Genomic DNA, 25,490 nt, shown 5'->3' on the forward strand with positions numbered 1-25,490 from the left:
CAGTGAGCCATGATCATGCCACTGCACTCCAGCCTGGGCAACAGAGCGAGACCCTGTCTCAAAAAATAAAAAAAATAAAAAATACAATGCCAAATGTTGCATGGGACACACTTATACTAAAATAAATAAATTGTTTAGCTCAAATTCAAATGTAATGGAGTGTCCTGTATATTTTTTCTGTCGATTCTAGAGACAGTTGCGGGGTGGTGCAGCCAAAGCTGCCTTGGAGGCAGCTGCAGGTGGGACACATGAGGGGCAGCTGGGGCAGGTCCTGGGGACCACTGAGGTGAGCGCTGCTAGGGCTTCTGTACACTGATCCATTGGCTCCCACACTGAGTATGAGAAGAGAACCAGAGCCCATGAAGGAAGTGCCTTCTTTCCACTATCACTGCATTGTTCCCCAAGTGCCCTCTACTGACAAAGCCTAACACTGAGCCAACAAAGGAAAAATGTTTCACAAAAAAAGGTGAATTGGGAGCTGAGAGACTCCCTTCTCAGGGTCTTGCACAAGAACAGTTTTTCCCTATTTTGTGCTTTCAAGTCTCCACTTAAGTCACTTCCTCTAAGAGGCTTTCCTTTCTTCACCCCACAATCTAAATCACTAACTTCTCACTCCATCTTATACTTCTCCTTTATAGCATTTGTCATAATTTTTAATTCTATTTAATTATACATGTAGTCGTTTATTTAAAACCTGTCCTGCCCACTAAACTAAAGTACTGATGACTATTTACTTTTTTCTTCTTCTTCTTCTTTGAGACAGAATCCTGCTCTGTCTCCCAGGCTTCCCAAAGGGCTAGGATTACAAGCGTGAGCCACCACGTCCGGCAACTCAGGCCATTTTCGCATCGATTATCAGCGAAAGTCTATTCAGAAATAGGACTCTCTCAGGCCAGAAAGAGTCAAGACCAGCACTGGAACTGTGTCAGCAGTAAGATCTGCCAGAATCACTCGAGCCCCAAGGCAGAGCCTGAGTTTTACAGCCGCTAGGTCGGCGTAGGTTCTACCACCGCATTCCCCTAGAGTCTCAGCGGTCTCTGAAGGAGAAAACTACAACTCCCATAAGACAACGCGAGCTCGAGTGGGCGGCTACTTGCCGCTCGTGGGCGGCTCTGACCAATAACGATTGTCGTTACAGAGAACAATTTGGCCCCGTTTGTAAAAGGCCGCGGCAGGCGAAGAGAGAAGAGGTGAGGGCGGTCGTCAGCGAAGTGCCCCGGGACTCGTGGGGGGGCGCAGGGCAGGTAAGGGGGTCGTGTTGGAGCGAGGACCGGGGCTGCGGTGGGGCAGGGGTGTAGAGCTGGGGTTCCCAGCGGAGAGCAAGTCCAAGGAGCAGCTGCCGGCGAGGTGATGCTTCTGCCTGGGCCTACTTGGGACCGGAAGTGAGCGCTCGCGCGGGGAGGATGCCGGGAAGCAGGTCCCAGGGGCTATGTGTGTGTCGCCGCAGGCCCATCCCGGAAGCCGGCCGTGAGGTGAGCGTCCAGGAGGTCGGGCGGCCGCTCCGTGACTGCAGGGCCCCGACGGCCTTCCTCCGCTGTTCCGAGGCCGTTCAGGGCTGATGTGCCCCAGCCTCCCAGTTGTGGTTTGGCAAGCCATCCAGCAGACTACAAACCCACGTTTGTGAGTTACCTGCTGGCTGTGACACTTCCGTCAAATCTGAGTAACAGTTTCCTCATCTCTAAGATGGGTAACATAGTATCTACCTCACAGGGTCGTGTGGGCAGTACACGAGTAAATGCATAGAAAGGGTTTAACACGCAGTGTACTCAGCTAGTTTTATTATTTATCCGTGATGATCATTCGTTCTCTTCCCCTAACTGTGCCTCACAAGCATGAAACAGCATCCACCAAACATTTAGGTCTGGGTAGTGGTTGGATGGAAACCCACCGCGGGTTAATGCTTCCAACACCAGTCCCTTAACACTCCCGCCAACGAGGCTGATTTGTAAACTTGCCGAGAAGAGACTACCCAGGAGATCTTTCAGGTTTCAAATACAAGTTCTTTACAAGTTGTGTTAATTGTTAGTATATGCTTTCGATATAGAGTCTCTAGGAAGTAATACTAGTACATGTTTTAAAATTCAAATACTGCCAAACAGTGAAATGTAAGTCTTCCTCCTAACTTCTAGTTCCCAAATCCCATGTCATTTCTTCTGAGGCAACAGACATTGAATGTGTGTGTGTATAGATAGCTACATATGTGTGTCTCTGGTCGTTTTTTTTTTTTTCTTTTAAAAGGAAGAGTAAAACCAAGAATAGCATATTACAAAGTGCTGCACTTTTTTCACTCCACACTGTATCTTTTTTTTTTTTAAGAGACAGGGTCTCACTATGTTGCCCAGGCTGGTCTTGAACTCCTGAGCTCAGTGATCCTCCTGCCTCAGCCTCCCAAAGTGCTGGGATTACAGGCGTGAGCCACTACATCCAGCTACTCAGGCCATTTTTTTTTTTTTTTTTTTTTTTTTTTTTTTTTTTTTTGAGACGGAGTCTCGCTCTGTCGCCCAGGCTGGAGTGCACTGGCCGGATCTCAGCTCACTGCAAGCTCCGCCTCCCGGGTTTACGCCATTCTCCTGCCTCAGCCTCCCGAGTAGCTGGGACTACAGGCGCCCGCCACCTCGCCCGGCTAAGTTTTTGTATTTTTTTTTTAGTAGAGACGGGGTTTCACCGTGTCAGCCAGGATGGTCTCGATCTCCTGACCTCGTGATCCGCCCGTCTCGGCCTCCCAAAGTGCCGGGATTACAGGCTTGAGCCACCGCGCCCGGCCTTTTTTTTTTTGAGATAGAGTTTCTCTCTGTTGCCCAGGCTGGAGTGCAATGGCACAATCTTGGCTTATCGCAACGTCTGCCTCCCAGGTTCAAGCGATCCTCCTGCCTCAGCCTCCGGAGTAGCTGAGATTACAGGCGCCCTCCTCCACGCCCGGCTAATATTGTAGTTTTAGTAGAGACAGGGTTTATCCATGTTGGTCAGGCTGGTCGGGAACTCCCGACCTTGGGTGATCTGCCCGCCTCGGCTCCCAAAGTGCTGGGATTACAGACGTGAGCCACTGTGCTAGGCCATGCCATTTTTTTAAAAATAGCTGTAAAAATATTTTATTTTCTGGAAAGTATTCCATTATATAGGTATACCATAATTAATTACACCAGTATCTTCTTGAGGGACATCAGGTTGTTTCTTATATTTTGCTGCTACAAAGATGCTTCATTGAGTTGCCTTATAATTTCCCTCTTTTTTTTTTTTTTTTTGAGACAGAGTCTTGCTCTGTCGCCCAGGCTGGGGTGCAGTGGCCGGATCTCAGCTCACTGCAAGCTCCGCCTCCCGGGTTTAGACCATTCTCCTGCCTCAGCCTCCCGAGTAGCTGGGACTACAGGCGCCCGCAACCTCACCCGGCTAGTTTTTTGTATTTTTTAGTAGAGACGGGGTTTCACCGTGTTAGCCAGGATGGTCTCGATCTCCTGACCTCGTGATCCACCCGTCTCGGCCTCCCAAAGTGCTGGGATTACAGGCTTGAGCCACCGCGCCCGGCCAATTTCCCTCATTTCACACACATGGGAATCTGTAAAATAAATTCTTAGTGTAATTGCTGGGTCAGAATATCAGATCAAAATATACTGATTCCAAATACGCAAGGAAGATACCAGACAAGCCCAAATTGAGGGACATTTTATAAAATATTGGACTCTTCAAAACTATCAAGATTAGGAAAAAGAAAGACAAACTCATGGCCTCGAGGAGACTAAGGAGACATGCGGTATCTTGGATTGGATCCAGAAACAGAAAAAAGGGACAAAGTCTAGAGTTTAGTTAATAATAATGTGGCAATGTTGGTTCTTTGGTTTTGACAAATGTCCCATGTTAATATATGATGTTAACATCGGGAAATTGGGTGAGGGGTGTTTGGGAACTGTGTTCTATCTGCCACTCTTCTGAAGATCTAAAATTATTCTAAAAGGTTTCTTCTTTTTTAAAAGGGAGATTGAGGCCGGGCATGGTGGCTCATGCCTGTAATCCCAGCACTTCGGGAGGCCGAGACAAGCAGATCACTTGAGGTCAGGAGTTCAAGACCAGCCTGGCCAACATGGCGAAATCCTGTCTCAACTGAAAATACAAAAAAATTAACAAGGCTTGGTGATGGATGCCCGTAATTCCAGCTACTTAGAAGGCTGAGGCAGGAGAATTGCTTGAACCTGGGAGGCGGAGGTTGCAGTGAGCCAAGATCACGCCACTGCATTCCAGCCTGGGCGACAGAGCAAGACTCTTTCAAAAAATAAATAAATAAAATAAAAAGGAGCATTAGTGGACAACTGGTAAAATCTGAATAAAGCCTGTAGTAGAGTTAATAGTGTACCAATGTTAAGACCTTATTTTTGACAAATGCCCCACAGTTATGTGAGATGTTAACATTTGGGGAATCTGTGTGAAGGGTAGGTAGGAAGTCTGTGTACTGTCTTTAGCTTTCCCATAAAAGCTAAAATTTAGCCAGGCACGGTGGCTCATGCCTGTAATCCCAGAGCTTTGGGAGGCTAGCGCGGGTGGATCATCTGAGGTCAGGAGTTCGAGACCAGCCTGGCCAACATGGTGAAACCCCATCTCTACTGAAAATACAAAAATTAGCCAGGTGTGTTGGCACACCCCTGTAGTCCCAGCTAATCGGGAGGCTGAGGCAGGAGAACTGCTTGAACCTGGGAGGCGGAGGTTGCAGTGAGCCAAGATCATGCCACTGCACTCCAGCCTGGGTGACAAAGTGAGACTCTGTCTCAATTTTTAAAAAAAGCTAAAATGTAATAAATGTGTTGAAATAAATTTTCTTTTTTTTTTTTCTTTTTTTGAGATGGAGTCTCGCTCTGTTGCCCAGGCTGGAGTGCAGTGGTGCAATCTCGGCTCACTGCAAGCTCCGCCTCCCGGGTTCACGCCATTCTCCTGCCTCAGCCTCCCGAGTAGCTGGGAGTACAGGCGCCCGCCACCTCGTCCAGCTAGTTTTTTGTATTTTTTAGTAGAAACAGGGTTTCACCGCGTTAGCCAGGATGGTCTCGATCTCCTGACCTCGTGATCCGCCTGTCTCGGCCTCCCAAAGTGCTGGGATTACAGGCTTGAGCCACCGCGCCCGGCCTGAAATAAATTTTCTAAAATTATTCCAAAATTGAAAGCATTTTTAAGAAAGAAATATGCATATATAATGTTAAAGATAATCACAAATCGCCCTCTGAAGGGCATAATCAAAAAGTAAAAGAAAAGACTGGGCGCGGTGGCTCACTCCTGTAATCCCAGCACTTTGAGAGGCTGAGGCAGGTGGATCACTTGAGATCAGGAGTTTGACACCAGCCTGGACAACATGGTGAAACCCTGTTGCTACTAAAAATACAAAAAAGTTAGCTGGGCATGGTGGCCCGTGCCTGTAATCCCAGCTACTTGGGAGGCTGGGGCAGGAGAATCACTTGAACCCTGGAGGCGGAGGTTGCAGTGAGCTGAGATCGCTTCATTGCACTCCAGCCTGGGCAACAAGAGCGAAAAAAAGGAAAAGAAAAGATAAAAGAGTGGAATTCCTATGTTGATGCTACAGCTATTCCTATGCTAAAGCTACAGCACCAACAGCTGGCACACCACCTCCTCCCTTAACGACAGACTTTTTTTCCACTTTGATGATATGTTAAATCATCATTAGCAACATAATTTTTAAATTAATTTTTTAAGCTCTTTCATATATTATAAATTGTGTGTGTGTATATGTGTGTGTATATATATACATATACATACATATATATACACATACACACATATATACATATGTCATGTCATTTTGCAAATGAAAAAATCCTGAAGCCCAGAAGTTAAAGGACTTGGTCACAGAGATAATTCATGGTTAAGAGCAAACTGATCCTTCGTGTTTTGACTTTGGAACAATATTCTAAGAATCCCTGTGGGACTGAATGAGAATACCTACTAAAGAAGTTCATTGAGCTGGGAAGGAATGCTGTGTGAACAGGCTAATGACTCTACATCAGTGGCTTTTAACTGGGGCAGTTTTGCCTCCAGGAGACATTTTGCATTATCTGGAGACTTTTTATTTTTCTTTTTTCTTTTTTTTTACAATTAGGGATGGGACTTGCTACTGGGATCTAGTGGGTAGAAACCCAGGGATACTGTTAAACATTCTACAATGCATAGGATAGCCCCCGCAACAAAGAATTATCCAGCCCTAAATGTCAGCAGTGCCAAGGTGGAGAAACCGTGCCATGCATCTTATTTCACAAAGCACTTATTTTCTTTAAATTGTGTGTGTGTGTGTGTGTGTGTGTGTGTGTGTGTGTGTGACAAAGTCTCACTCTTTTGCCCAGGCTGGAGTGCAGTGGTGCAATCTTGGCTCACTGCAACCTCTGCCTCCTGCATTCAAGCAATTCTCATGCCTCAGCCCCCTGAGTAGCTGGGGTTATAGACAAGTGCCACCATGCCTGCCTAATTTTTGTATTTTTAGTAGACACAGGGTTTCATCATATTGGCTACACTGGTCTCGAACTCCTGGCCTCAAGTATCCCTCCTGCCTCGGCCTCCCAAAGTGTTGGCAATTACAGGTGTGAGCCACTGTGCCTAGTCTTCTTTTTAAAACTTTTTTTGTGAGACGGAGTTTCACTCTTGTCGCCCGCGCTGGAGTGCAACAGCATGATCTCAGCTCACTGCAATCTCTGCCTCCCAGGTTCAGGCGATTCCCCTGCCTCAGCCTCTGGAGTAGCTGAGATTACAGACGTGGTGCACCACCACGCCCAGATAATTTTTTTTTTTTTTGTATTATTAGTAGAGACGGGGTTTTACCATGTTAGCCAGGCTAGTCTGGAACTCCTGACCTCAGGTGTTCCACCTGCCTCAGCCTCCCAAAGTTGTGGGATTACAGGCATGAGCCACTGCGCCCAGCCTAAAACATTTTTTAAGAAGAATAGAGACCACTGGGCATAGTGGCTCACACCTGTAGTCCCAGACTTTAGAGGCCGAGGCAGGAGGATTGCTTGAGCCCAGGAGTTCAAAGCCAGCCTGGGCAACATAGTGAGACCCCATCTCTGTAAAAAATTAATAATTAGCTGATTGTAGTGGCACGAACCTGTGGTCTCAGCTATTTGAGAGGCCGAGGCAGGAGGATTGCTTGACCTTGGAAGGTCAAGGCTGCAGTGAGCCTACTCCATCTTTTTTTTTTTTTTTTTTGAGACGGAGTCTCGCTCTGTTGCCCAGGCTGGAGTGCAGTGGCCGGATCTCAGCTCACTGCAAGCTCCGCCTCCCAGATTTACGCCATTCTCCTGCCTCAGCCTCCCAAGTAGCTGGGACTACAGGCGCCCGCCACCTCGCCCGGCTAGTTTTTTGTATTTTTTAGTAGACACGGGGTTTCACCGTGTTAGCCAGGATGGTCTCGATCTCCTGACCCCGTGATCCACCCGTCTCGGCTTCCCAAAGTGCTGGGATTACAGGCTTGAGCCACTGTGCCTGGCCATCCTACTCCATCTTTGACAACAGAGTGAGACTCTGTCTCAAAAAAAAAAAAAAAGAATAGGGCCAGGCACAGTGGTTCAAACCTGTAATCCCAGCACTTTGGGAGGCAAAGGCGGGCAGATCACTGGAGGGCAGGAGTTTGAAACTAGCCTGGCCAACATGGTAAAACTGCATCTCTACTAAAAATACAAAAATTAACCAGAGAATTGCTTGAGCCCGGGAGGCAGAGGTTGCAGTGAGTCGAGATCACATCACTGCACTCCATCCTGGGTGACAGAGCAAGACTCTGTCTCAAAAAAATTTTTTTTCTCTCTACATCTTCTATAGTCCACTGATTAACAAATTGGAAAGTACAAATAAGAATAGTTTTAAAATGTCCACGTTTTCACTGGTGCTATAAACTCGTCCCCGACTGTAATTTTTACTGAGTAAATGAAGCTTTGTGAGGCTGGGCACAGTGGCTCACACCTGTAATCCCAACACTTTAAGAGGACAAGGCAGGAGGAGCGTTTGAGGCCAGGAGTTTGAGACCAGTCTGGGCAACAAAGTGAGACCCCTGTCTCTACCAAAAAATTTTTTAAAAATTAGCCAGGCATGGCAATACCTACCTACAGGTTCAGCTACTTGGGAGGCTGAGGCAAGCAGATCGCTTGAGCCCAGGAGGTTGAGTCTGCAGTGAGCCGTGATTGCACCACTGCACTCCAGCCTGGGTAACAGAGCAGAAAAAAACATAAAGCACTCTAAAAATGTGATGTATTACTATTAGGAAGGATGAGTGATTGACCAATTATATAACATGGCTCTAGGTGTTTTGTTTTTTTTTTTTAAAGAGATGGGGTCGGCCAGGTGCTGTGGCTCACGCCTGTAATCCCAGCACTTTGGGAGTCTGAGGCGGGCAGATCACGAGGTCAGGAGATCGAAACACAGTGAAACCTCGTCTCTACTAAAAATACAAAAAATTAGCCAGGTGTGGTGGCATGTGCCTGTAGTCCCAGCTACTGGGGAGGCTGAGGCAGGAGAATCACTTGAATCTGGGAGGTGGAGGTTGCAGTGAGCCGAGATTGCGCCCTGCACTCCAGCCTGGGTGAGCAGATTGAGACTCTGTCTCAAAAAAAAAAAAAAAAGAGATGGGGTCCTGCTCTGTCGCCAAGGCTGGGGTATAATGGCACAATGTGCAGCCTTGCTCTCCTGGACTCAGGTGATCCTCCCACTTCTGCCTCCAACATAGCTGGAACTACAGGTGCACACCACCATGCCCAGCTAATTTTTAAATTTTTTTTATAGAAATGAGATCTCACTATGTTGTCCAGGCTGGTCTTGAACTCCTGGGCTCAAGTATCCTCCACCTCAGCCTCCCAAATCTCTGGTATTACAGGAGTGAGCCACCATGTCAGGCCTCTAAAGTGTTCTTGACAACCCCCTTTGTAATGACATTAGCACCTTTTTACCTTCTTACAGTTGGAAGTACAAAACACTTAACCATTCCCATAATAATTTCTGTCAAATACTTCTCAAGTAATTGTGAAAGACTTTGATTCCTATTCTGTTTGATTTCCAAGGAAAGAATCATCCTGTCTTTGTATAACTTTGATATTTTTTCTTGTTTTACTTGCAGACTATCAAGATCTTCACTTAGGGAAGTGGGAATCTTATTTGCGGAACATTGGGCAGAAGCCTTGCCATTGGCTGGTGAAGAAAGAGGAGGCAGAATGTCTGCATTGTTACACCATACAGCTCAAACTTCAGAAGACTTTGGGTTAAGCATTTATCGTTAGTCTGCAAATGATCGTGTTTTCGCCTGATTATTAGAAACGAATGAATCACCTTTTAGGTCTTATTAATTCAGGTTACACTGTTTTCCAGATGCCTTGGCAGCTGGTACAGGTAGGATTGGGCTGGGTTTTGTGGGAAATGATGGAAGGGAAAAAACTCATCTTTCATGTTCTCTAGTTTTTGCTGAAGTTAAACATCTGAGATGTAAAGATTGGGTTAACTAACCTCCATTGTTATATAAAACAGAGTTAAACCTGGAGAAATGCTTTGATTATTAGGATTTTAAAAAATAGGTATGAAAGGCAGTTTCCTTTACTTTCATTTTGTTTGTAGGTTTAAATTTATGTTGTTTTGTGGTACAGTTTAAAAATAGTGGATAGCAGCCGGGTGCGGTGGCTCACGCCTGTAATCCCAGCACTTTGGGAAGCCTAGGCAGGTTGATCACAAGGTCAGGAGTTTGAGGCCAGCCTGGCCAACATGGTCAAATCCCGTGTCTACTAAAAATACAAAAATTAGCTGGGCGTGGTGGCGGGCGCCTGTAGTCCCAGCTATTCAGGAGGCTGAGGCAGGAGAATCGGTTGAACCCAGGAGGTGGAGGCTGCAGTGAGCCGAGATTGCGCCGCAGCACTCCAACGTGGGTGACAGAGCGAGACTCCGTCTCAAAAAAAAAAAAAAATAGTGGATAGCTTTTTTATATTTTGCTTTCTGTACTAAATATTACAAGTGACTTTAACTTTTGCGTGTGAAGGTATACTCATGCTATTGGGTATATTATCTTTTGTAGGGCCTGTGAAAAATGGAACCAAATTCTCTGAGGACTAAAGTCCCAGCTTTCTTATCTGATTTGGGGAAGGCCACATTGAGGGGAATCAGAAAGTGTCCCCGATGTGGCACATACAATGGAACCCGGGGACTGAGCTGTAAGAACAAGACATGTGGAACCATATTCCGCTACGGTGCACGCAAGCAGCCTAGTGTTGAAGCTGTCAAAATCATTACAGGCTCTGATCTTCAGGTCTACTCAGTGCGGCAAAGAGACCGGGGCCCTGATTACCGATGCTTTGTGGAGCTCGGGGTTTCAGAGACAACAATCCAGACAGTGGATGGGACAATCATCACTCAGCTGAGCTCTGGACGGTGTTATGTCCCCTCATGCCTGAAAGCTGCCACTCAAGGCGTTGTGGAAAACCAGTGCCAGCACATCAAGCTGGCGGTGAACTGCCAGGCAGAGGCCACCCCTCTGACCCTGAAGAGCTCGGTCCTGAATGCAATGCAGGCCTCCCCGGAAACCAAACAGACCATCTGGCAGTTGGCCACGGAACCCACAGGTCCTCTGGTGCAGAGAATTACTAAAAACATCTTGGTGGTGAAATGCAAGGCAAGCCAGAAGCACAGTTTGGGGTATTTGCATACATCTTTTGTGCAGAAAATCAGTGCCAAAAGCTTGCCTGAGCGCCGTTTCTTCTGCTCCTGTCAGACTCTGAAATCGCACAAGTCAAATGCCTCCAAGGATGAGGTAGCCCAGAGATGCATTCATTTCTTTGCTTGCATCTGTGCCTTTGCCAGTGACGAGACATTGGCTCAGGAATTCTCAGACTTCCTAAATTTTGATTCCAGCGGTAGGTGGTATGGTTGACCTGGTTATTATGTTTTTCTAAAATTGCAATGAAAGAGTTCCATTGATACATTTGGAGATTGTCTTAGCAACCTTCAGAAACAGTTGCTAGATAATTAAAAGTGTCCCTTCTTTTTTTTTTGAGACAGGGTCTCACTTTGTTACCCAGGCTAGAGTGCAGTGGCATGATCACAGTTCACAGCAGCCTTGACCTCCCAGGCTCGAGATCCTCCCATCTCAGTCCCTGCAGATAGCTAGGACCACAGGCACGTGCCACCATGCCTGGCTAATTTTTAAAATTTTTTGCAGAGATGGGGGTCTTACTTTGTTGCCCAGGCTGGTCTTGAACTCCTGGGCTGAAGCAGTCCTCCTGCCTCAACCTCCCAAAGTGCTGGGATTACAGGTGTGAGCCACCGTGCCTGGTTGCATTCCTTCTTTCAGTCCCAGTCGGCATACTTGCATAAAGGTTGGTTGGTTGGTTGAAATTAATGATGAAGAGACTTGATCATTTTTTACTGAGACAATCTAGCAAAGTTAGTTTGCTGTTTACTCTTCCACAGATGCCCTGTGTTAATTATAACAAAGAATGAACAAAAAAAAATGTTTTTTTTTTTAGACAGAATCTGCTCCATTGCCCAGGCTGGAGTGCAGCAGCACAACCTTGGCTCACTGCAACCTCTGCATCCCGGGTTCAAGGAATCCTCATGCCTCAGCCTCCCAAGTAGCTGGGATTACAGGCACCTGCCACCATGCCTGACCAATTTTTGTATTTTTAGTAGAGACGGGGTTTCTCCCTGTTGGCCACTCTGGTCTCAAACTCCTGGCGTCGGGTGATCTGCCTGCCTCAGCCTCCCAAAGTGCTGGGATTACAGGCGTAAGCCATTGTGCCCAGTCTAAAGGAATTTATTTATGTATGTATTTATTTATTTATTGAGATGGAGTCTCACTCTGTCACCCAGGCTGGAGTGCAATGGCATAATCTCGGCTCACTACAATCTCCACCTCCTGGGTTCAAGCAATTCTCCTGCCTCAGTCTCCTGAGTAGCTGGGACTACAGGCATGTGCCACCATGCCCAGCTAATTTTTGTATTTTTATTAGAGATGGGGTTTCACCATGTTGGCCAGGCTGGTCTTGAACTCCTGACCTCAGGTGATCCACCCACCTTGGCCTCCCAAAGTGCTGGGATTACAGACGTGAGCCACCACACCCGGCCCAAGGAACTTATTTTAAAGCAAGCAATCACTCCATAATTTTTTTTGGTTTTTGTTTTTGGTTCGTTTTTTGAAACAAGGCCTGGCTCTGTCACCTAGGCTGGCATGCAGTGACGTAATCACGGCTCATTACAGCCTTGACCCTCCTGGGCTCAAGTGATCCTCCCACTTCAGCCTCTCAAGTAACTGGGACCACAGATGTGCTAATTTTTTATTTTTTGTAGAGATGGGGTCTGCCTATGTTGCCCACACTGGGATAATTCGTTTGGGGGATTTTTAAAAAGAAATTAACTTTTTGCTAGATAGAGGCCCATACTCATACTTACCCTTGGATAGGATTAACAATTCAGAAATCTTCTATTTTTTAGGTCTTAAAGAGATTATTGTACCCCAGTTAGGTTGCCATTCAGAATCAACAGTATCAGCTTGTGAGTCTACTGCCTCTAAGTCAAAGAAGAGGAGAAAGGATGAAGTATCTGGTAAGAGTCTGGTTGGTTGGTTTGGTGGTATCGTCTTTAGAGATTGTTTTACTATGTTTTATGTCTTTTACTGAACCTCAACAATTATAAGAAAATATTATATTTTATTTTATTTTTATTAAAGAGACAGGGGTCTTACCATGTTGCCCAGGCTGGCCTCAAACTCCAGGCCTTAAGTGATTCTCCCATCTTGGCCTCCCAGAGTGCTGGAATTATAGGTGTGAGCTACCACACCTGGCCAAGAAATATGTTTTTGTTCTTACGGATTTTTTCCTGAGAAACGTTTTACTCTCCATTGATGATTCTTTTTCAAGTTAAGCTGAAAGTTTGATCCCTTAGCCAAAAATAAGATCCAACCAAATTCTGCTTTTACTGTATATGTGTGTACATCCCTTAAACAGATTAATCTTATACCTTAATCTGCCTTAGGATAGTATTATGAAGTTTTCATCCATAGAGTGTTTAAAAAATTTTTGTGACAGGCCGGGCACGGTGGCTCACGCCTGTAATCCCAGCACTTTGGGAGGCCGAGGTGGGCAGATCATGAGGTCAGGAGATCGAGACCATCCTGGTGAACACGGTGAAACCCCGTCTCTACTGAAAATACAAAAAAAATTAGCCGGGCGTGGTGGTAGGTGCCTGTAGTCCCAGCTTCTAGGGAGGCTGAGGCAGGAGAATGGCGTTAACTCGGGAGGCAGTGGAGCTTGCAGAGAGCGGAGATTGCACCACTGCACTCCAGCCTGGGCGACAGAGCGAGACTCTGTCTCAAAAAAAAAAAAAAAAAAAAATTTGTGACAGTGGTTATATTCCCCATACTAATTTAGAAATATAGTTTATTGTCCTCATTTTCAGTATATGGAGAAACACACACATATACACACCCACACACACATTTTTTCCTTTTTATCTTTTTTTTTTTTTTTTTTTGAGACGGAGTCTCGCTCTGTAGCCCGGGCTGGAGTACAGTGGCCGGATCTCAGCTCACTGCAAGCTCCGCCTTCCAGGTTTACGCCATTCTCCTGCCTCAGCCTCCCGAGTAGCTGGGACTACAGGCGCCCGCCACCTCGCCCGGCTAGTTTTTTGTATTTTTTAGTAGAGACAGGGTTTCACGGTGTTCGCCAGGATGGTCTCGATCTCCTGACCTCGTGATCCACCCGTCTCGGCCTCCCAAAGTACTGGGATTACAGGCTTGAGCCACCGCGCCCGGCCCTTTTTTTTTTTTTTTTTATGGGACGGAGTCTTGCTCTGTCGCCCAGGCTGGAATGCAGTGGTGCGATCTTGGCTCACTGCAACCTCTTCCTCCCGGGTTCAAGCAATTCGCATATCAGCCTCCTGAGTAGCTGGGACTACAGGTGCATATCCAGTTAATTTTTGTATTTTTAGTAGAGATGGGGTTTCACCATCTTAGTCAGGCTGGTCTCGAACTCCTGACCTCAGGTGATCCATCCGCTTTGGCTTCCCAAAGTGCTGGGATTACAGGTGCGAGCCACTGCACCCAGCCTTATTTATTTATTTATTTATTGAGAGATGGAGTCTCGCTCTGTTGCCAAGGCTGGAGTGCACTGATGTGATCTCGGCTCACTGCAACCTCCACTGCCCAGGTTCAAGCAATTCTCCTGCCTCAGCCTCTCGAGTAGCTGGGATTACAGGCGCCCACCACCATGCCCGGCTAATTTTTGTATTTTTAGTAGAGATGGGGTTTCACCCTGTTGGCCAGACTGGTCTTGAACTCCTGATCTCAGGTGATCCACCCGCATTGGCCTCCCAAAGTGCTGGGATTATAGGCGTGAGCCACCATGCCCGGCCAGGCCACATTTTTAAATTCAAATGCTTAATACTAGTGTCAGTTAAGGACTCTGATAAATCAATATGAAAATGGTGAAGTATCCTAGTAGGTAAGCATCAAGAGACCTAGAGTCTAAACAAAATGAAAATATTACTTGGTCCCTACCTGTGGACCAAACTCCAAACTTACTAGTAAACAGAAAAGTGCAAACATTTTAGAAATGCAAAATTAAAACAAGATACCTTTTGCTACCAAATTAGCAAAGTTTCACGTGTTTTTTTGTTTGTTTGTTTTTTTCTTTTGAGACATAGTCTCACTCTGTTGCCCAGGCTGTAGTGCAGTGGCACATCTCGGCTCACTGCAAGCTCCGCCTCCTGGGTTCACGCTATTCTCCTGCCTCAGCCTTGCGAGTAGCTGGGACTATAGGGGCCTGCCACCATGCCCAGCTAATTTTTTGTATTTTTAGTAGAGATGGGGTTTCACCGTGTTAGCCAGGATGGTCTCGATCTCCTGACCTTGTGATCTGTCCACCTCGGCCTCCCAAAGTGCTGGGATTACAGGCGTGAACCACCACGTCTGGGCTGTTTGTTTTTTAGGAGATGAGTTCTCACTCTGTTGCCCAAGCTGGAGTGCAGGGGCATGCTCACTGCAGCCTGGACCTCCTAGGCTCAAGAGATCCTCCTGCCTCAGCCTCCCAAGTAGCTGGAACTACAGGCACAAGATACCATGCCCGGCTAAGTTTTTGGTTTGTTTTTTGTAGAGACAGGGTTTCACTGGTTGACCAGGCTGGTCTCAAACTCCTGACCTCAAGTGATCCTCCTGCCCTAGCCTCCCAAAGTGTTGGAATTACAATGTGAGCCACCATGCCCAGCTGGCAAAGTTTTTTAAAATGATAAGACCACAGGCAAAAGTAAAATCCAGGCTCTCTGGCATGGCTAGTGTAGTGCACATTGCTATAATCATTGGTATATAGCTTGTCTGTTAAGATCCTTAAAATGGTCCTACCTATAGGGAGTATTGCTAGGGATGGATCAGGTGGTCATGCATAAGAGTTTTGGCGCTGGGAAGTTGAAGAAAGATGGAGAAACAAAGTGACATGGTCATTTGTGCATTTTAGAGAGGCAGTTCTGGCAGGAATATAGAGCAGAAATTGTTGTTAAATGTTTACTTATTAGTCTTTGCCCGTTTTTTTGGAAACGGAGTCTTGCTCTGGATCGTGCAATGATGTGATCTCGGCTCACTGCATCCTCCGCCTCCTGGGTTCAAGCAATTCTCCTGCCTTAGCCTCCCAAGTAGGTGGGATTACAGGCGTGTGCCACCATGCTTGGCTGTTTTTTTTTTTTTTTGAGATGGAGTTTGGCTCTTGTCACCCAGGCTGGAGTGTGATGGCGCAATCTCAGCTCACTGCAACCTCCACCTCCCGGGTTCAAGTGATTCTCCTGCCTCGGTCTCCTCAGTAGCTGGGATTATAGGTGCTTGCTACCATGCCCAGCTAATTTTTGTATTTTTAGAGATGAGGTTTCATTATGTTGGCCAGACTGGTCTCGAACTCCTGACTTCAGGTGATCCACCTGTCTTGGCCTCCCAAAGTGCTGGGATTACAGGTGTGAGCCACCATGCCCGGCCCCACTTCTAAATAATCTTTTTTAAGGAAATAATTATTGGTATAGGAAAAACATTTTGTCTGGAGATATTGATTTTATGATTATTTAGAGTATTAAAAAATTAGAAACAACTAAGGGTTAACCACTGGGGATAGTTAAATGAACCATGGTAAAGCCACTTTACCATGGAATATCAGGCAGGCATAAAAATGAGTATAGTCTGGGTGCAGTGGGGCATGCCTGTAGTCCCAGCTACTCAGGAAACTGAGGCAGGAGGATCCCTTGAGCCCAGGAGCTCAAGGCTCTAGCCCACTGTGATTGGACCTGCGAATAGCCACTGCATTCCAGCCTGGGCAACATAGCAAGACCTCATCTCTAAAAAATAAAAATAAAAAATAAATTGTAATAAAGAAAATGCTCAGATCACTTGGGTAGCCAGATAAAGTATAGAATACTCAGTTAAACTTGAATTTCGGCAGGGCGCAGTGGCTCACGCCTGTAATCCCAGCACTTTGGGAGGCCGAGGCGGGTGGATCACGAGGTCAGGAGACCGAGACCATCCTGGCTAACACGGTGAAACCCTGTCTCTACTAAAAATACAAAAAATTAGCCGGGCATGGTGGCGGGCGCCTGTAGTCCCAGCTACTTAGGAGGCTGAGGCAGGAGAATGGTATGAACCCGGGAGGTGGAGGTTGCAGTGAGCTGAGATCGCGCCACTGCACTCCAGCCTGGGCGACACAGCCAGACTTTGTCTCAAAGAAAAAAAAAAAAAAATACAAAAAGTTAGCCGGGCATGGTGGCGGGTGCCTGTGGTCCCAGCTACTCAGGAGGCTGAGACAGGAGAATGGCATGAACCTGGGAGGCGGAGCTTGCAGTGAGCCGAGATCATGCCACTGCACTCCAGTCTGGGCGACAGAGCAAGACTCTTATCTCAAAAAAAAAAAAAAAAAGGCCGGGCGCGGTGGCTCACGCCTGTAATCCCAGCACTTTGGGAGGCCGAGGCGGGCGGATCACAAGGTCAGGAGATCGAGACCACGGTGAAACCCCGTCTCTACTAAAAAAAAAATACAAAAAATTAGCCAGGCGCGGTTGTGGGCGCCTGTAGTCCCAGCTACTCGGGAGGCTGAGGCAGGAGAATGGCGTGAACCCGGGAGGCGGAGCTTGCAGTGAGCCGAGATCGCGCCACTGCACTCCAGCCTGGGCGACTGAGTGAGACTCCGTCTCAAAAAAAAAAAAAAAAAAAATCACAAAACCAGCAGTACATTCACAGAGAAGAAAATGGAAGACAGTTCACTAGAAAATTCATCGTAATTGTCTGACAGGTGGGAGCAATAAGTGAATGTTTTTCTTCCTTTCATTTCTGTTTATTCATCCAATTTCCTATAAAGAGCATAAGAAAACTAAAATTTTATGTGTAAAGGCTAATGCTAACTCCTTCTAGAAACTGTGAAGCTGGCCGGGCGCGGTGGCTCACGCCTGTAATCCCAGCACTTTGGGAGGCCGAGGCGGGCGGATCACAAGGTCAGGAGATCGAGACCACGGTGAAACCACGTCTCTACTAAAAATACAAAAAATTAGCCAGGCGCGGTGGCGGGCGCCTGTAGTCCCAGCTACTCAGGAGGCTGAGGCAGGAGAATGGCGTAAACCCAGGAGGCGGAGCTTGCAGTGAGCCGAGATGGTGCCACTGCACTCCAGCCTGGGCGACAGAGCGAGACTCCGTCTCAAAAAACAAAAAACAAAAAACAAAAAAAAGAAACTGTGAAGCTAACCTAGAAATTAGCAAAGACTGTTTATATGTTTTAGACTCTAAAAATTAACATCAAATCAATTTATATTTAGCAGATACATTGTTAAACCTGTAATGATTTGTGGTTTAGGTGCACAGAGGAACAGTTCACCACTGCCTCAAGATGCAGTGAGCAGTAATCTAAGGAAAAGTGGCCTGAAAAAGCCTGTGGTTGCTTCCTCGTTAAAAAGGCAGGGTAAGTTTCCCCTCCCTAGAATAGGCTACCATGGTGGAAAGTCATCCTAAAGAAGCCAGAAGCAGTGTAATCAAAAGAAATGTTGCACATTGTCACCCAGAGTCCCAACATAAACACTAACAGAGGCACTGAGGCTGAGGTCTTTCCTGTCCCACCAGGTTCAAATCATGCTCAAAGCTAAATTATGCTGGAGGCCATTATCCTTAGCAAACTAATGCAGGAACAGAAAGCCAAATACAGCATGTTCTCACTTATAAGTGGGAACTAAATGATGAGAACACATGGACACATAGAGGGGAGCAACACACCAGGGGTTATTGGAGGGTGAAACGTGGGAGGAGGGAGGAAAGGTGGAAGCGGGTGAGAGAATCAGGAAAAATAACTAATGGATACTAGGCTTAATAATTTCGGTGATGTGGCTGGGTGTGGTGGCACATGCCTGTAATCCCAGCACTTTGGGAGGCCAAGCCAGGTGGATTACTTGAGGCCAGCAGTTTGAGGTCAGCCTGGCCAATGTGGCAAAACCCTGTCTCTACTTAAAAAAACAAACAGCCGGGCGCAGGGGCTCAAGCCTATAATCCCAGCACTTTGGGAGGCCGAGACGGGCGGATCACAAGGTCAGGAAATCGAGACCATCCTGGCTAACACGGTGAAACCCCGTCGCTACTAAAAAATACAAAAAACTAGCTGGGCGAGGTGGCGGGCACCTGTAGTCCTAGCTACTCGGGAGGCTGAGGCAGGAGAATGGAGTAAACCCGGGAGGCGGAGCTTGCAGTGAGCTGAGATCCGGCCACTGTACTCCAGCCTGGGCGACAGAGCGAGACTCCGTCTCAAAAACAAACAAACAAACACAACATATGTATAATTAAATTTTAAAAATACCTGGGTGATGAAATAATATTTTTTAATTTTAAAAAATAATTTTTTTGGCCGGTCGTGGTGGCTCAAGCCCACAATCCCAGCACTTTGGGAGGCCGAGATGGGCGGATCACGAGGTCAGGAGATCGAGACCATCCTGGCTAACACAGTGAAACCCCATCTCTACTAAAAAATACAAAAACCTAGCCGGGCAAGGTGGCAGGCACCTGTAGTCCCAGCTACTCGGGAGGCTGAGGCAGGAGAATGGCGTGGACCGGGGAGGCGGAGCTTGCATTAAGCTGAGATCCGGCCACTGCACTCCAGCCTGGGCAAAAGAGCGAGACTCCATCTCAAAAAAAAAAAAAATAATAATAATTTTTTTAAAAAGCTCAATTATGTCTAAAACCATAGAGTTGGAGAATAGTAGTTGCCAAGATTTAAAGGGGGATTGGGGCTGGGCACAGTGCTCACACTTGTAATCCCAGCACTTTGAGAGACTGAGGCAGGCAGATCACCTTAGGTCAGGAGTTCGACATGGTATTTTACCATGTTTGGTACATTACCAAACATGGCATGTTTACCAACATGGTAAAACCCTGTCTCTACTAAAAATAGAAAAAATTAGCCGTACGTGGTGGCAGACATCTGTAATCCCAGCTACTCAAGAGGCTGAGGCAGGAGAATCACTTAAACCCGGGAGGCGGAGGTTGCAATGAGCCAAGATTGCACCATTATACTTCAGCCTGGGCAATAAGAGCAAGACTTAGTATCAAAAAAAAGGAAAGAGGGAGTTGGGAGGGTTGTAACAGCAGCAATAAAAGAGTAGCACAGGGCGTCTTGTTGTGGACTGTTTTGTGTCTTGACTGTGGTGTTGGTCACACAAGTCTACACATGCCCTAAAATTACGTGGAACTATATGTATGCATACCACACACAAGTACATAAAGCTGCTGAGATGTGAATAAGGTCACTAGGTTGTAGCCATGTAATTTTCCTCACTGTGATGTACTATAGTTTTAAAAACTGCTACTCTTGGGTGAATCTGGATAAAGGGTATACAAGCCTTATATTTCTTACAACCACGTGTGAATGTACAATTATCTCAAAAAGTAATTTATGTATTTATTTTTATTTCCTTTTTTTTTTTTGGAGACAGAGTCTCACTCTGTCGCCCAGGCTGGAGTACAATGATGTGATCTCGGCTCCCTGCAACCCCTGCCTCTGGGCTCAAGCAGTTCTCCTGTTTCAGCCTCCCAAGTAGCTGGAATTACAGGTGCATGCCACCATGCCTGGCTAATTTTTGTATTTTTAGTAGAGACGGGGTTTCACCGTATTGTCCAGGCTGGTCTCAAACTCCTGAACCCAAGTGATCTGCTCACCTTAGCCTCACAAAGTACTGAGATTACAGGCGTGAGCCACCACGCCTGGCCTAAATTATGTCTTTAAACAAAAAATTCTGACATGTTTAGCAGCAGGTGTCTTGCAGGATGTGTTCATCTTATTGCTTATTACTCATGTGCAGTTGGTGTAGAGATTCAAAGTTGAAGGAAAACGGTGTTTTATGTGACTGGGTGTGGTGGCTCACGCCTATAATCCCAGCACTTTGGGAGGCCAAGGTGGGAGTAGTGAGACTCCATCTCTGCCAAAACAACAACAAAAAATTAGCCAGGTGTGGTGTCACATGCCTGTAGACCCAGCTGAGGTGGGAAGATTGCTTGAGCCTGGGATGTTGAGGCTTCTGTGAGTCATGATTGCACCACTGCATGGGTAACAGGATGAGATAAAGAAAAAACAGAATAATATAAAACAGTACTAATTAAGTAATTCATTAAGAACTTATGACCAGGTACGGTGGCTCACGCCTGTGATCCCAGCACTTTGGGAAGCTGAGGTGGGCAGATAGTTGAGGTCAGGAGTTGAAACCAGCCTGGCCAACATGGTGAAACCCTGTCTCTACTAAAAAGTATTAAAAAATTAGCCATAATCCCAGCACTTTGGGAGGCCGAGACGGGCGGATCACGAAGTCAGGAGATCGAGACCATCCTGGCTAACACGGTGAAACCCCGTCTCTACTAAAAAAATACAAAAAACTAGCCGGGCGAGGTGGCGGGCGCCTGTAGTCCCAGCTACTCGGGAGGCTGAGGCAGGAGAATGGCGTGAACCCGGGAGGCAGAGCTTGCAGTGAGCCGAGATCCGGCCACTGCACTCCAGCCTGGGCGACAGAGCAAGACTCCGTCTCAAAAAAAAAAAAAAAAAAAAAAGCCAAGTGTGGTGGCATGTGCTTGTAATCCCAGCTACTTGGGAGGCTGAGGCAGGAGAATCGCTTAAACCTGGGAGGCGAAGGTTGCAGTGAGCGAGATCATGCTACTGTACTCTAGCCTGGGTGACAGAGCAAGACTGCCTCAAAAAAAAAAAAAAAAAAGAAAAATTATGCATTCTAGGCATAAGTGTTTAAGGAAGGTCACAAAGTAAGCAGATCAAGAGTATCACATAGATTTTTTTATTATTTATATACATATATTTTTTTGAGACTGAGTCTTGCTCTGTCACCCAGGCTGGAGTGCAATGGCATGATCTCAGCTCACTGCAACCTTCGCCTCTCAGGTTCAAGCAATTCTTGTGCCTCAGTCTCCCAAGTAGCTGGGATTGCGAGCATTTGCCACTATGCTCTTCTAATTTTTGTATTTTTGGTAGGGATGGGGTTTTGCTATGTTGGCCAGGCTGCTCTCAAATTCCTGGCCTCAAGTGATCTGCCTGCCTTGGCCTCCCAAAGTGCTGGGATTACAGCCATTAGCCACTGTGCCTGACTGATTTTTAATAATTTTTTGTCACTTCCTTTGGTGCAAGGAAAAAGGAAGATGGCTTCAATCTAAATTACAGCTCACTGCAGCCTCCTGGGCTCAAGTTATCCTCCCACCTTAGCCTCCCAAGTAGCTGGGACTACAGGCACATGCCACCACATTTGGTTATTTATTTGTATTTTTAGTAGAGATGGAGTTTCGTCATGTTGCCCAATCTGGTCTCAAACTCCTGGGCTCAAGACATCCACCCACCTCAGCCTCCCAAAGTGGTAGGATTATAGGCATGAGCCACCATGCCCGGACTAAAGATATTTTAAGAGAAGAAAGAATTTGGAGATCATCCAGATGCATATCTTCATCTTAGAAGAGAGGAACTTGAGACATGGACCCTGGTCACTCAGTGGGTAGGGGTCCTAGGTTCCATAGCCATTTTTTTTTTTTTTTTTTTTTTTTTTTTTGTGAGACTCTGTCTCACTCTGTCACCCAGGCTGGAGTATAGTGGCATAATCTCAGCTCACTGCAACCTCCGCCTCCTGGGCTCAAGTGATTCTCCTGCCTCAACCTCCCGAGTAGCTTATAGGTGCACACCACCACGCCTGGCTAATTTTTTATATTTTTAGTAGACACAGGGTTTCACCACGTTGGCCAGGCTGGTCTCGAACTCCTGACCTCAGGTGATCCACCCGCCTTGGCCTCCCAAAGTGCTGGGATTACAGGCATGAGCCACCACATCCAGCCTCCCATAGCCTTTTGACTCCTAACTCTAAACTGGCTCCATTAAATTCCATCACTCGTTACTGTATTTTCCAGTTATTTACTCCAGGGCTGCAAGATTTCACTCTTTCACTTATATTTAAAAGTGAATGCCAGGCACGGTGGCTCATGCCTGTAATCCCAGCACTTTGGGAGGCCGAGGCAAGCGGATCACGAGGTCAGGAGATCAAGACCGTCCTGGCTAACACGGTGAAACCCCGTCTACTAAAAATAGAAAAATTTAGCTGAGCATGGTGGCGGGCACCTGTAGTCCCAGCTACTTGGGAGGCTGAGGCAGGAGAATGGTGTGAACCCGGGAGGCAGACCTTGCAGTGAGCTGAGATCATACCACTGCATTCCAGCCTGGGTGACAGAGTGAGACTCCGCCTCAAAAAAAAAAGCAAAACAAAAAATAAGTGAATTTGGCCAGGCATGGTGGCTCATGCCTGTAATGCCAGCACTTTGGGAGGCCGAGGTGGTTGGATCACAAGGTCAGGAGTTCAAGATCAGTCTGGCCAAGATGTTAAAACCCCATCTCTGCTAAAAATACAAAAATTAGCCAGGCACAGTAGCAGGCACCTGTAATCCCAGCTACTCAGGAGGCTGAGGCAGGAGAATCTCTTGAACCCGGGAGGCAGAGGTTGCAGTGAGCCGAGATCGTGCCACTGCACTCTAGCCTGGGCAACAGAGCAAGACTCTGTCTCAAAAAAAAAAAAAAAAAAAAAGTGAATTAATTCATTTTACATTTCTGAATACAAGGTTTTAGGTTTTAAGTCTGAAGGTATCATTGCAACCCACAGTGTGTTCATCACTCAGTCTTAATCTATTTGTGCTCAACCTTGGCATGAAACAATATGTTCATCATTGAGAGGGTCTGGGGCATATGGATACATATTCATCAGGAATATAATTTATAAATCTCTAAAACAGCCATTATTTTTACTTATTTATTTATTTTTACTTGAGATGGGGTCTCACTCTATCACCCAGTCTGGAGTGTGGAGGCGTGATCTCGGCTCACTGCAGCCTCTGCCACCTGGGCTTAAGCAATCCTCCCAGAGGTAGTTGGGACCACAGTCATGCACCACCACGCCTGGGAAATTTTTTTTTTTTTTTGAGACGGAGTCTTGCTCTGTCACCCAGGCTGGAGTACAGTGGCGCGATCTCGGCTTACTGTAAGCTCCGCCTCCTGGGTTCACGCCATTCTTCTGCCTCAGCCTCCTGAGTAGCTGGGACCACAGGTGCCCGCCACCTCACCTCGCTAATTTTTTGTATTTTTAGTTTCACCGTATTAGCCAGGCTGGTCTCGATCTCCTGACCTCGTGCTCTGCCCGCCTTGGCCTCCTAAAGAGCTGGGATTACAGGCGGGGGTCACTGCACCTGGCCTCACCTGGTTAATTTTTTGTATTTTTGGTGGAGACAAGCTTTCGCCATGTTACCCAGGCTGGTCTCAAACTTGTGAGCTCAAGTGATCCTCCTGCCTCAGCCTCCCGAAGTGCTGGGACTACAGGCATGAGCAACCAAGCCCATCCTAAAACAGTCATTATATAGGACCATTCTTTAATATGCAGTTTAGTGTTGCTTCTCATTTCGTATTTTCTTTTTTTTTTTTTTTTTTGAGACAGAGTCTCACTCTTTTCCAGGCTGGAGTGCTGTGGCGCGATCTCAGTTCACTGCAACCTCCGCCTCCCAGGTTCAAGTAATTCTCCCACCTCAGCCTCCAGAGTAGCTGTGATTACAGGCGCATGCCACCACACCCAGCTAATTTTTGTATTTTTAGTAGAGACGGGGTTTCACCATGTTGGCCAGGCTGGTCTTGAATTCCTGACCTCAGGTGACTCATGCCTGTAATCCAGCACTTTGGGAGGCCAAGGTGGGCAGATCACTTGAGGCCAGAGTTTGAGACCAGCCTGGGCAACATGGCAAAAACCCTGTCTCTATTAAAAAGAAAACAAAATTGGCTGGGCATGGTGACGCACCTGTAGTCCCAGCTCCTTAGGAGGCTGAGGCATGAGAATCGCTTAAACCCGGGAGGCGGAGGGTGCAGTGAGCCAAGATCATGCCACTTCACCCCAGCCAGAGTGACAGAGTGAGACTCTGTCTGAAAAAGAAAAAATCCCAGAATATCTTATTTCATGTAGTTTATTGGCTTTCTTTGAAGTTCAGCTTCAAGTTTTTTTTTTTTTTTTCTGGACAAACTTATTAACACTTCTCCCAGCACTTCAGGAGGCTGAGGCAGGTGGATTGCTTGAACCCAGGAGTTCGAAGCCAGCTGGGCAACATGACAAAGCCTTGTCAACAAATAAAAAACAGGTGGGGGCCGGGCACGGTGGCTCAAGCCTGTAATCCCAGCACTTTGGGAGGCCGAGGCGGGCAGATCACAAGGTCAGGAGATCGAGACCACAGTGAAACCCCGTCTCTACTAAAAATACAAAAAAAATTAGCCGGGCGCGGTGGCAGGCGCCTGTAGTCCCAGCTACTCAGGAGGCTGAGGCAGGAGAATGGCGGGAACCCGGGAGGCGGAGCTTGCAGTGAGCCGAGATCGCGCCACTGCACTCCAGCCTGGGCAACAGCGTGAGACTCCATCTCAAAAAAAAAAAAAAAAAAAAAAAAAAACAGGTGGGGGCTGGGCGCGGTGGCTCACGTCTGTAATCCCTACACTTTGGGAGGCCGAGGTGGGTGGATCACCTGACGTCAGGAGTTGGAGACCAGCCTGGCCAACATGATGAAACCCCATCTCTACTAAAAATACAACAATTAGCCAGGTGTGGTGGAGGGTGCCTGTAATCCCAGCTACTCAGGAGTCTGAGGCAGGAAAATCGCTTGAACCCGGGAGGCGGAGAATGCAGTGACCTGAGATCATGCCACTGCACTCCAGCCTGGGCGACAAGGGTGAAACTCCGTCTCAAAAAAATAAAAATAAAAAACTTCTTAACTTTTTCAAACTTCAGTTAGCTGTTTATTTTGTAAGAAAAGTTACTAAAGAAGTGTGTATGTGTGTGTGTGTGTTTTTTTTTTTTTCCTAGCCTGTGGTCAGCTGTTAGATGAGGCACAAGTGACTTTATCCTTCCAAGACTGGCTGGCCAGTGTCACAGAACGCATCCATCAGACCATGCACTATCAGTTTGATGGTAAGTACTGTTCATCTAACTGGGCT

General features: G+C 46.8%; 1 protein-coding gene across 14 annotated transcripts in view; it reads left to right on the plus strand.

The window, feature by feature from the left end:
- Positions 1 to 1,158: 1,158 nt before the first annotated feature.
- The window catches only part of C13H2orf42 (chromosome 13 C2orf42 homolog), a 44,996-nt gene continuing 20,664 nt past the window's right edge, over positions 1,159 to 25,490 (plus strand). For 2 of the 14 annotated variants that reach the window (XR_012422241.1, XM_045369147.3), the window contains exons 1-6: positions 1,159 to 1,244; positions 9,086 to 9,354; positions 10,028 to 10,862; positions 12,439 to 12,549; positions 17,817 to 17,921; positions 25,360 to 25,464. Coding sequence is in view for 9 of the 14 variants with exons in the window: in XM_045369147.3 (XP_045225082.1) it covers positions 10,040 to 10,862; positions 12,439 to 12,549; positions 17,817 to 17,921; positions 25,360 to 25,464 (1,144 nt within the window). In the remaining 5 variants the exon portion in view is untranslated. Of the gene's footprint in view, positions 1,621 to 9,085; positions 9,355 to 10,027; positions 10,863 to 12,438; positions 12,550 to 17,816; positions 17,922 to 25,359; positions 25,465 to 25,490 lie in introns of all 14 variants that reach the window. The other 12 variants (XR_012422243.1, XM_045369153.3, XR_012422244.1 and 9 more) reach the window with 10 other exon arrangements.

This window comes from Macaca fascicularis, chromosome 13, assembly GCF_037993035.2.
Source record: "Macaca fascicularis isolate 582-1 chromosome 13, T2T-MFA8v1.1".
NCBI classification, from domain to species: domain Eukaryota; kingdom Metazoa; phylum Chordata; class Mammalia; order Primates; family Cercopithecidae; genus Macaca; species Macaca fascicularis.